This window comes from Anneissia japonica, unplaced genomic scaffold, assembly GCF_011630105.1.
Source record: "Anneissia japonica isolate Jap-2015-1 unplaced genomic scaffold, ASM1163010v1 scaffold3206_len47232_cov124, whole genome shotgun sequence".
Classification (NCBI taxonomy): Eukaryota; Metazoa; Echinodermata; class Crinoidea; order Comatulida; family Comatulidae; genus Anneissia; species Anneissia japonica.
This window is the reverse complement of record NW_022717643.1, coordinates 29,355-41,077: the sequence shown is the minus strand read 5'-3', so window position 1 is coordinate 41,077 and position 11,723 is coordinate 29,355. Positions and strand designations below refer to the sequence as shown.

The following is an 11,723-nucleotide window of genomic DNA, read 5'->3' as shown; positions in this document are numbered from 1 at the left end:
TTCTTATCAACAAACAAATAATACCCTGGACCTCAGGGAAGAACAGTGTAAAAATACTGAGTATCCAGAATAAAGAAAGATTTCTAACTAACAAACCAAATATTTGATCATACCTTTCTTAAACATATTTGAAAATGTCTGATGGTTCTTGGCGAACCAGATGACAAAGTAAATACTTAGCTCCGCCTCCTCCTCATCTGTGATCTGATATCAACAAAATAGAAAGAAAAGAGTTTAACAAGTCATCTATTAGGTGTTCAAGATACTCTTTACAATTTATTATTATAATTAATATTGAGACAAAGGAAGTTTCTTCTTGCTCAAAAAATGAAAAAAATATGTTAATAACTATTGCTATAATTTTAAATGCACCCAGAAATGTTCATATTGCTTTTGATTTTATGTTGCTACAACACCTGCAATTGACTTGATATTAAAATACATTATAAATAAACAAATTAAATAAATAATTTCAAATAAAAAAAAATAATAATGAAAAAAACTGAATGTAATAAAAAAATTCAGTGTAATCTCCTATTCTAGTTATTTCCTAACCTCACAAGTACTCTGCTTGTTGTATGATCCTCTTAAAGACTATCAAGGTTTGCAATATTCTTCCTAGAATTCTCAATGTTTATTCATACTACTTGCTTAAAACTTTTTTCATATTCTACCCCTGCAATGCATGGACTCTGCTGCCATTGTTTGATATGCTGAGGAGGAATTCAAAACTTGACTGGTTGAAAAAGAATCATGTAAGGACAAACAGAAATATTAAAGTACTTTAACTTTTAGACAGATTAATATTGAAGTGCTTTAAATATTTCACACATATTAATATCATTATGATTTACTAAAGTAAAATAGTAATACCCCAGCCCTAAACATATTTTCAAATTTCAATTTTAATCTTTATGATATGATTCTGTGGGGGCAGAAAGAATCTTAAAAAAAAGGGGGTGTGGGGTGGGGCTGTTTTTATCCTTCAGAAAACAAGGTGCCGGCAGCTTACACGTTTTATATATTCAACATCATGTCTCCAGAATAAGGATCTGCTGGCATTGGTGGCGCTATTTCTAAATTGAGGTATTACTGTATTTCTTTTACATCCAACACCAAGTATCTCACAAATACGGGATGGAATGATGCTTTGTAGACTTCATGAGAAAACCCTGTGATTGAACCCAGGACCTTTGGGATTGGAAGGTATGAATCTTAACCACCAAACAATTCAGAGGCAAATTAGTTGCACTATGTGGGTTTAGTACTAAAATGACCATTAGAAGTTCTATTGTAATTTTCATATTCTCCATTTTTACAGTGTATGAATCATGGATAGCGACACACGTTAAAAGCTTATGAAAATATAACTGTAATTATTCCTGCTGCCGCTCCATGGCTTGAAAATTAAAAGTAGCCAGCAAAAAACTAGAAATAAACTCCAAGCTTATGAATAAATATTGTGGTTGAATTTGATATGACAGCTTACCCTGCAATTCTTGTGGGATAATCTGACTCATAAGATGTTTGACACTCCAACTGAAATTCAACGAAAATCTATTGATATTAATCACAATCATAATCATAGTATTTAAGTTAGTAGAATATATCACCTATTTTTTGATAACCTAAAAATTAACAATGAAGACTAAATTACAACTGAAGGATATTTATCCCAAGAAAATATGAATTAGCAAGAAAACTATTTGAGAAACCTTTGTAAACCAAATTTTTCTTAATGCATACAAAGAATGCAATGATACTTATAGCACTTATTCCATTAAGAAAATAATATATCTATTCAACATTACTTTCCACAATGCTCACATTCATATCATTGATCTCCTCTATGTAGCTTTAAATGTCTTTTCATGACCTAAATGACTAAATTTTTTCCCGCAAAGTTCACATTCGTATGGCATCTCTCTTGTATGTATCCTTAAATGTATTGTCAAAGTGTCATTTCTACTAAACTTCTTTCCACAATGTTCACACTCATAAGGTCTTTCTCCTGTATGTGTCCTTACATGTGACTTTAAAGTGGTACTGTCTTTGAATTTCTTTTCACATTGATCATATTCATATGGTGTTTCTCCTGTATGTAACGTTAAATGTGTTGTCAAACGGCTAAAGTGTCTAAATTTTCTTTCGCAATTATCACATTTGTATGGCATTTCTACTCTGTGTATCTGCAAATGTGTTTTCAAATCATGACTGAGTCTGAATTTCTTTCCACAATGTTCACATTCATAAGGTGTTCCTCTTTTATGCATCTTTAAATGTCTCTGCAAATGACCCCATTGACGAAACTTCTTCCCACAAAGTTCACATTCGTATGGCATCTCTCCTGTATGTATCCTTAAATGTATTTTCAAAGTGACCCCTGAATTTGAGTTTACATGCAATACAATAGTGGTATGTTTACACGGGTGTGAATGTGAACCCCTTGTGCCCTGAGCGAACTATATCCGACGTGAACTAGCGTCCCTGCCAGCAAACGTGTTAATGTTACGTTTGGTACTACAATGATGTGGAGATTAAAGTTTCAGTGATTGGCTATGAGGAAACACATTGCTATTATTTTTTTTCTGATGGAAGGTCTTTTATATGATTTATTATTTATCATTCAACTCCAAATTTGACTTCCATGAAGTTAAAATAATGAACAATAGGCTGGATGAATTTATATTCTCAGTCATTTTGTATTGTTTAATTAGTTAAACCAATGATATAGAATCACTGTGGCTTTCTAATCTAAGGCTTAGTTCACACTGAAGTTGAATGTGACAAACTATATACTGGCGCTAATTATTAAACTGAGTAATTATCAATCATAAGAATGTGGCTGTGTTGTATACTTTAGTACAGAGACATTTGAGTGCTCTGATCAGACATTTGAGTGCTATGTACTCAAATATTGTATAGTAAAAGTCTGATAAGACATTTTTTGCTCTGATCAGACACTTGAGTGCTATGTACTTAAATATTGTACAGTTTTCTACAGCGAACGGGGCGCTTATAAAAACAGAGTGAAAATTGAGGGGGCGCTTATGGAAATAGATGAAAATCGAGGGGTTCTTATGAGAACTTATTATATCCAAGAGACACATTTTGAATGAAAAACGAGTAAATAAGGACATCAGGAAACCGCAAATTACGAATGGTGCTGCGGCGGAAAAGATAATCGTCCAGAGAGCATGGCTTGTCATGACAAGAATATTGTGAGTACAGTATTACATAACAGCAGAATAGCAGATGAAATTAGTGGTGGTGGTTAGTTTGTTCGCCATCGGTCGATTGAAAACTTATATGAGAATGTGTTAGAGGTGCAAATTGTCGGAAAAGGAGTAGTAGGACTAGGCTATAGACAAATGAAAGAAGATGAAAGTTGGAAATATACTGTCTGTCCAGGGAGCTCTCATCATTCTGTCAAAAATAAATATCCTCACTTTGATATTGACTAAAGGAGAATGTGATTTCACTCCACACCTCAAATCATGCCAACATCCACAGTCCCAGGATTGATTGGGTTATTGAGGGGGCGTTTATTCAAATTAGAAGGGGGCGCTTATTCAAACGGAGCGCTTAAGGAAATTTTCTCGTTATGAGGGGTGCTTATTTGATAGAAGCGCTTATTCAAACGGGGCGCTTATTCGCGCGAGTACGGTAAGTGCGGCACAGCTAAATGCCTTACATGCTGCACTGCTAACTGCCATATATGCTGCACTGCTAACTGCCATATATGCTGCACTGCTAACTGCCATATATGCTGCACTGCTAACTGCTATACGTGCTGCATGCTATCATACATGCTGCAATGCTACTACAATACGTGCTGCACTGCTAACCGCCACAGATGCTACAGTACCTCACAACTACTGTACCTCATGCACTGCACTAACGACTGTCTTACGTTCTGCCTAATATGCTGAGTAATTACATACTGCTTAATACAGTCATCTATCCTACCTTCCAATTGTTTCCCATGTGTATTTTGTATGCAGTTTATGTGTAATTGCAGCTTCCCATAGGTTGATCTTCTTATCCCCATCTTATGGTGTAGAGGATGCCATGTCACTACTCATGGACTCGTTGAAGCCTTCATCATCAGCAACCTAAAGTAACAAGCAAAAAATCCATACCACATATATATCAAGACACTTGTCTGAATAAATAAATGAAATGAAATGAAATCATCACTCAATGAAATAATATGAAAATCGAGGAACACATAAATGAACATGTAAAGTAAGAAATCTCTGCAAACTACCAAAATAAAATGACATATTCTAACCTCATTATAAACTGGTACTTTAAGGCCGAGCAGGCTAGTGTGAGAAGGATCTGGTAGCCTAGGTAAGCTGAGTTTAACATTCAAGTCACTTGTTCTGCTGTGAACCAGTCCATGGTATAAAGTACTGCTCCTCTCCACTTCTTCAGCAGACCCATCAGACACCTGTTAATTGATGATTACATTCAATTATTTTTTTTTTCTACCTTTCAGAAACATTTCTCATGGGAACAATTGCAAAGGAAATACAAAACATTAAGATATAATTTCAGCTTTTTATAAAGTTTGTTTCCACAACTGCACAAAACTTGCCATTTAAAAGAGGGAAATGACTCTGTGAAGATATATTTAATGCATTATTTACCGGTATTCATTCTAAACAAAATTTATCATGAAATTGACAAGGGCAAGCATTCCATAAGGTTTTTAAGGGCCTGTTTGTACTGGAAGGAAAAAATCAATCGAAAATCGCTTTTTTTCTTGCAGTAGAAACGGGACCAGTTCGAAAAAAGCGATAAAAAAAAATTGATTAACAACACGCAATGTATAGCATGTTTGAACAGCAAATAACTGATTTTGACGGTGCACTATTTAGCAGCAACACAAAAAGCGATTATCAGGTGAAACGTGACCTCCAGGTTGAACAACGATCATATTACTCGCGAACTTTCAAAACTATTGTTCATGTCCAAGGCCTACAAGCTAAAACGTCAACACACAGGTGGAGCGATGAAATTACTCGTTTTGTAATTATTTTGTAGGAATATATTGGGCCTAGGACTCTCCACTCCTCTTCTGGGCCTGCGTTTTCCTCTTTCGTTCGCTGTCCAGAATATTTGAATAGAAGCATTTGTTACCTTGACAAGGAAGAGGTCATGGCCGTGTAGATTTCTTCCGGGTTCCATTTGAAAAACCTGAAGTAACAATTTTGATTTTATTTGATTTATTTGATATCAACTGAATAACAGCACAAAACCTGAACAACTGAATACAATGAAAAAAAATTGAGAAAACAAGTCATCAATGTTGATATCTGAGATAACCCTCTAAATCCAAATAAAGTATTTATTTCCAGATGGGTCCCACAATACTTTGAATTGATATACTAAATTGTAGTAAATTTCCAATATATTTTAACAAATTATTATAGTCATCATGATCGTAAAAAAAACGATTTTGTGTTGTTTCACAATCTTACCCGAGCATTTAATAACAAAGTGTTACAACAAAACTGGGTTAGCATTATGGTAGTGTACAAATGATATATTGTGTAGTACACTAGGTATATTATGTCAATAATCTTCATGGTCGGAGCACAAACAATTTTTTCCCAGGTGTAGTTACAAGTAAAGGAATAAAATAGTAAAAAATAAGTCTACATTATCAAATTTTACATGACAATTTTTTATGATGTGCCCATATTCGGGCATGATATTGTCATATTACATACAAATATAGACCTATCACAGTTGTTTATCACATATAATTTTGAGTGCGCACAAAGGCAGGAAACAAAATGTTCAGCTTACCGATGTATCCAGATTATGTTGTTGGCCCATTCTATCGGCTCTGTTCCCTGGGCATTCAAAAAGTTCCCTGTAGATTCAAGTAGAATCATTATATTAGCAACAGGGTGAAAAAATATCAATGACACTTAAAGCTACGTTCACATCAAGAGAGACAAAATCATGAAAAATGGGTTCAGTGGTGAAAAATAGGACTGTTCACATTAAATTTGTACACTTTACAAAAAACGTACTGTAACAACTCATGATTTTTTGTCCAAGGCTCCGGACCGGATCCGGGCTTCATGTGAACTTAACTTAAAGGTCTGACAACACTATCTGGCTGCTACTTCTATTTTCACAACGTAACCTGGATTGAATCTTCTCCTGAGGGAGCTACGTTGGCCTCAACCTCTCAGCACCTAATCGCCTGTGCTAGGGCAAATGTGAAAGACTCTAAAGTAAACCCCGTGAGGGGAGTATATCCTCTGTACAAAAGAGTGACCTAAAAATATGTCTGAACGTTTCGAAAAATAATGGGCGATTTCCACGCAGATTTTACCGAAAATAAGGTTTTGACCTAATCTTGATGTATAAACAATGTATTATGCAGTAATTACGATTCTGCACACCTATATTCCTAGTAATTTTCCGCACAAATTTGAGCTGGTTTTTGAGAAACTGTATAATCCACACAATTAAAAAACTTAAAAGTATGGCAAATGTGTAACCGTTTACTTTGCTCGAGTCAACTAGGGCTGGACTGTATGTAAAATAAGTGCAGCAAATAATATCCTCCTTGCAAAAATTATGCAAAAAAACCGCCAATGCTTGCTATGCAAAAATTTATACAGGAATCAGCCTATATTTTCTGAAAATTCTTTCTCAATATTTAATCAATATATGCAGGAGTTAACATATTTATTATAGAAATCAACAGTGTTTTTATAATAGAAACATATTTATATAGGGCCAAAAAAAAAAAAAATTAAAAAAATTTTTGTGCTGGCCATGTTTTGGAAAATCAAAAAATTGGGTAGGTTGGTTAGGAAGTTTTTTTTTTTTTTTTGCAGTGTAGTAAAAAAAAAAAAAAACGGAAACAAAAAACTAAAATGCTGAGCCTCAATTTCATACATTTTGGGTCGGTCGGTTGGTCGGTCGTGGCCAACACAATTTTTTTTAATTTGGCCTAGTGGAATCATACCTAGAATAGTGTGCATAGCCATTAAGCTGAATATCATGCACCTGACAAGAATCTCCATGAAAGACGGGTCCACCTGGCAACCTCACCTTGTTCTTGAAGACAAAATAAACAAAAACATCTCAACAATGTAATATGAACACATCCATTTTCTATTTTGAGACACAATTTATATTGCTTCCATTCAATGAAAGCAGTGCAACTTTGGCATCAACAAATATTATTATAGCAATTACATAACTGTTTACATAATACATCTATTGAATGTTCGATACAATGATCTATTGTTGAGCTGATAGCTGCTGAACCTTAACAGTGAACCTTATCATTTTGAAGTTGATGGGCAATCAAGGGAAAAGTCTATTTTTGACAGACCAGAGGAAAAGCAATGATGGGAGTTGATAAGGATATGTCCCAGGCTGATTCTGGAAATTTTGTTCAATTCTGATACTTATTATGGCTATTATATTTGAACCAAAATAATTTTTTTGTCCTTTTTTGTTGTGGCAACCAAGGCATAAATGTAAGGGGAGTATTAAACCATGGCACTGTTTATTTAGTTAATGTATTAAAACATTCAAGTTGCTTCTAGTTCCATAATATTTGGGGCATATATTTCATTAGCGTACTTTACCTTGTTTACATGCATAGAAATTGGTAACCTAAGAGGTTTGTGGCCAATAAAATACTTCTGCCACTGTTTCTTCACTACCAGCCAACAACAAGAGTAATTGTAAAACAGTTTTTGTTTCTGTACTAAGATCTGTAGGTAAAGAGGAGATTCCTTTTAATCGATCTGGAAGATAGTAGGCTGGCTACAGTCTCCACATCACCTCGGGGCTATAGGTTTACCGTTTTCCGAAACTAGAGCAGTCATTATTTGTTTTATACAGTATACATCATACAAAGATTCTAAAATAAATGTAATGAAAAGAGTACCCACCAATTAGACCTAGGCTTATTGCCTAGGCCTTGGCAATCAAAGGGCCAATCTCTCAGCATCATAGCGGTTGAGTCCACTTTACTGTCTATGACTATCATAAATTACATAGTCAGCGTTTTAAGTGGGGCCTAGAAATTGTATCGCGACATTACTGTACTGCATTGGCTGGTAATCAATTTAAGCATTGTTTTTTGTAAAAAATTTGAACATTAGATATCAGTAAAAATAAAAGCCTTGATTTATGTGCTTCAAATAAAAGCAGAGAGGGGCTTTCAGAGATGGATAATCTATAGGGGCCTATGGTTGGGGCTGAGGTAAGAAAATTTATAAGTATGGCACGTCTGGATGGCCGGAAATGGCACTCAAAATTTGAGTAGAATTTTTTTTTCTCAATTTTTTTAAAATTGTGAAATCTCTATAGAATGTTGCTCCCTTCACTAACCTTCATCTTTTGCAGCAAGCTTTTCAACGAGCTCCTCCAGTCGGCTAGCGCCATCATACAATCGTCTTTCCCTCAATTTGTAAACATTCACCAGCAAGTTCTCATAGACTGACATTGTTAATTCTATTCCCTGTATAGTATTTAAACACTGAAATAAATAGAAAAAAATACATTATATACCCCTTGCAATGTTTACATTGGCCTACCTGAAACGCTGGCAGCGCACTACCCTGGTAGGCAGAATATTCTCGTAGTATAGGAGAAATGCATTGGAAATCAGAATGCTGGTTAAAATATGAAAGTTACATGGATGAAATTCACATTAATCATGTTAGCATTAGACAAAAAAAATAAAAATCTACAAAATTACAGTAACAATAATAACAATTTAACAATAACAATAATTTAATAATAATAATAATACTGTAATAAAAATACATGAAATAATAAAAAGCATTTATATTGCACCGCATTTCCTCATAGGCGCATTGCAATACATAAAATCATGAAATCACAAACATAATCATTTGAAACATCAAATCGAATCAAATGTGTATTATGCCAGAATTATCTGTTTATCTGTAACAATGAGCATGGGTCTAATAATAAGCGAACCCGTCAATTCGAGCGGATGCCACTTCAAGCAAATGCCATTTCTAGCAGATTTGATCAGAATTTACTTCAAGCGCATGGGATGGGATGCTAATTCATGCGGAAAAAAGATCCACTTTTGCGAACAACAGGTTCCTTGTGCAAGTTAAATTTACGAATTACTACTACCCTAGCCTAGCTACTTCCTATTTTGAGCTAACAAATTGACAATTTGTCACTTTCTGATCTGATTTTGTCGGAACGATAATTCAGTACGTACAATAGTTATTGAGCCTAGGCCTAAGTATGCGATCTGACTACCAGCCTAGGCCTAGGCTTATATAGGCCTAGGCTAGGACCTGGGCCCTAGGCCTAGAGTAGCCGAGACTGACTGGGAGAGCCACGCAAACAACACAGGGGATCAGCACGGTCGCCATCTATTTTTGATTGAACATGAATTACTAGTGGATCAGGTATACTGGCTGGCTAGTCCTTTTTAAACACTAATAATTACCATGGATTCTTGAATTTCCGTGTTTGTCCACTAGGCCTAGGCTAGGCCTCCCAGGTGACGAATTCTATCAAGTTCTCGCCTCGACGATAACGATGACAAATCGAGTTTACCGCGTTTGTGGTTAAAAAAAACAATTCCTCGAAACGTATGGAAAGCCCAATCCGCAAAAAAAATAAATAAATAAAAGAAATACATGTACTGTTTCATTTGAAAAACTACACGCGATCACACTCGGCATCAAATGCAAGCACAGTGGCGTCGAGAGCCAGTAAGGGCCCCGGGGACAACACCTCACACCTCATCTTCGTTCGGTCTCCCCAGTAGATCCTGGCCCCCGGGCAGCGACCCCCCTGACCCCCCCTCTCGACGCCACTTTTCAAGCATTCACACATCATGATTACTTATTCAATTTTATTTATTTACTATCTATGAATGTGTTGACTAGTAGACTCGCGGCCGCTACGACCCTAGTCTGAATTCCATTTAAAGCACCAAATAGAAAACAATCAATACGTCGCAATGTGCTTATCAATTGTGTGTGTTTTTTTTTTTAATAATAGTGTAGTTTTATATCTGTCTCTTATACACATCTAGATGTGTATAAGAGACAGGTACAATACGTAGCAGGGCCGGCGGAACGTTTTCAAAGTGGGGGGCCCACTTATAAGCGGGCGCGTAACAGGGGTCTTGGGTCGGTGGAGGGGGGCGGCAAAGGTAATAATTTTCCCGGTTAGTAATTTATGACTTGGTGTGATACCCCCCACCCCATATAGAAAACAATACGACATAGAGCTTATTTTATTACTTATAGGGCAATAGGGCACACACGTGTGTTTGAAACTAAATATAAGCATTTTCATCGTGGTCTTATTTATTACAATCATAGGCCTATTCTTTCACCATCATTACACATTGAGGCCCTTCTTTTAGGTAAAACGATCTATCTTAAATTTTCTTTCTCAAGTTTTTGCCTATTATGTTTTTAAATAACTTAGAAGGCAAAGCACAAGCTTTAACCCTAACAAATGCGCGGGAAGCGCGCGAAAATTTTTTTTGTTTTAATTCTAATTTCGTCGGAATTGATCAAAACTCCCTAAAATGTGCAATTTTTAGAGGAAATTGGCCTACCTCAACAAGAAATGCTCTTATGTTATATATGGCCACACTCGTTTTTTTAAACTGAATATGAGCATTTTCCTTATGGCTTTATTACACACATATTCCTTCAACATCATTACACATTGAGGCCCTTATTTTAGGTAAAACGATCTATCTTAAATTTTCTTTCTTGAGTTTGGTACTATGTGTTATAACTTAGAAGGCAAAGGAGAGCAAGCACAAGCTTTAACATTAAAAAATTCAAGGTTTTCCCCCTCATGAAAACGGTAAGGTGAACTTTCTCATTACAGTAAATAGGCCTGTTATGTGTGTATAAATACATTTTGTTTTAAATTGAGTAGTTGCATACGATTTTTTCCATGAGATGAATCCCAAAAAGAAAGAGGGTCCGGGGTTCTTCCCCAAGAAAATTTTGATTCCTAGAAGGCGGGAAATGAGCTTTCCCGACTTCTGAGGTGTCTTTTAAATTAAAGTCATTAAAAAATACTTCAGAAGTCTTTTTCCACCATTTAGAAATCAACATTTTCCCGGGAAGAACTCGAACCTCCCTTTCTCTGGGTTCATTGATTCATTATAATAATTTTCAAGAGGGGAACACCTTGAATTTTGAAGAACTTAAAAAGTAATTAAGTTCTACAAAATTCAAGGTTTTCCACTCTTGAAAACGGTCAGATAATTTTTTCCCATTATTATATTAAATAGGCATTATGTGTGTATACATACATTAAAAAGGATTGAGTAAGTTGCATACGTAGTTTTTCCATGAATCGATAAATCCCAAAAAGAAAGCGGTGCAGGTCCTGTGGTGTTCTTCCCAAGGAAAATTTTGATTCCTAGGTGGCGGGAAATGAGCTTTTCCGACTTCTGTGGTGTCTTTTAATGACTTTTAAATTCTTCAAAATTCAAGGTCCCCCCACCCTTGAAAATGATTCAATTAATCAATGAACTCCAAAGATAAAGGGCGTCCGAGTTCCCCCGGAAAAATTTCGATTTCTAGATGGCGGGAGATGAGCTTTCCTGACTTCTGAAATGTCTTTTAATGACTTTTAAAGCTCTTCAAAATTCAAGGTTTTCCCCTCTTGAAAAAGGTCAGGTAAATTTTTCTCATTTTTTATTT

At 35.5% G+C, this 11,723-nt stretch overlaps 2 protein-coding genes across 5 annotated transcripts in view; one reads left to right on the top strand and one right to left on the bottom strand.

The window, feature by feature from the left end:
* Positions 1-11,723, top strand: part of LOC117110347 (tripartite motif-containing protein 45-like) — a 29,891-nt gene that overhangs the window by 6,074 nt on the left and 12,094 nt on the right. The gene's annotated exons all lie outside the window — the stretch shown is intronic.
* On the bottom strand, positions 58-8,491 carry LOC117110348 (gamma-tubulin complex component 6-like). Of its 3 annotated transcripts, none has more exons than XM_033253047.1 (10): positions 8,383-8,491; positions 7,632-7,760; positions 7,001-7,092; positions 5,821-5,887; positions 5,149-5,205; positions 4,295-4,456; positions 3,970-4,115; positions 1,490-1,557; positions 556-713; positions 58-204 (listed from the first exon to the last, which is right to left on the bottom strand). In XM_033253047.1, the coding sequence occupies exons 1-7, from the start codon at positions 8,437-8,439 to the stop codon at positions 4,053-4,055; spliced, it is 627 nt and encodes a 208-aa protein (XP_033108938.1). In that variant the 5' UTR covers positions 8,440-8,491; the 3' UTR covers positions 58-204; positions 556-713; positions 1,490-1,557; positions 3,970-4,052. The 3 variants fall into 3 exon arrangements, with proteins under 3 accessions (XP_033108938.1, XP_033108939.1, XP_033108936.1); XM_033253045.1 differs by having other exon boundaries at positions 82-204; positions 1,490-1,539; XM_033253048.1 differs by lacking the exon at positions 7,632-7,760 and having other exon boundaries at positions 63-204; positions 1,490-1,539; positions 8,383-8,485.

Coding starts and splice junctions, on each gene's coding strand:
- LOC117110348 (XM_033253047.1), bottom strand. CDS start 8,439: ATGATGGCGCTAGCCGACTGGAGGAGCTCGTTGAAAAGCTTGCTGCAA. Junction 7,093..7,631: donor TTTCTATGCATGTAAACAAG/GTAAAGTACGCT, acceptor TTTGTCTTCAAG/AACAAGGTGAGGTTGCCAGG. Junction 4,116..4,294: donor AAGTACCAGTTTATAATGAG/GTTAGAATATGT, acceptor TTGTTACTTTAG/GTTGCTGATGATGAAGGCTT.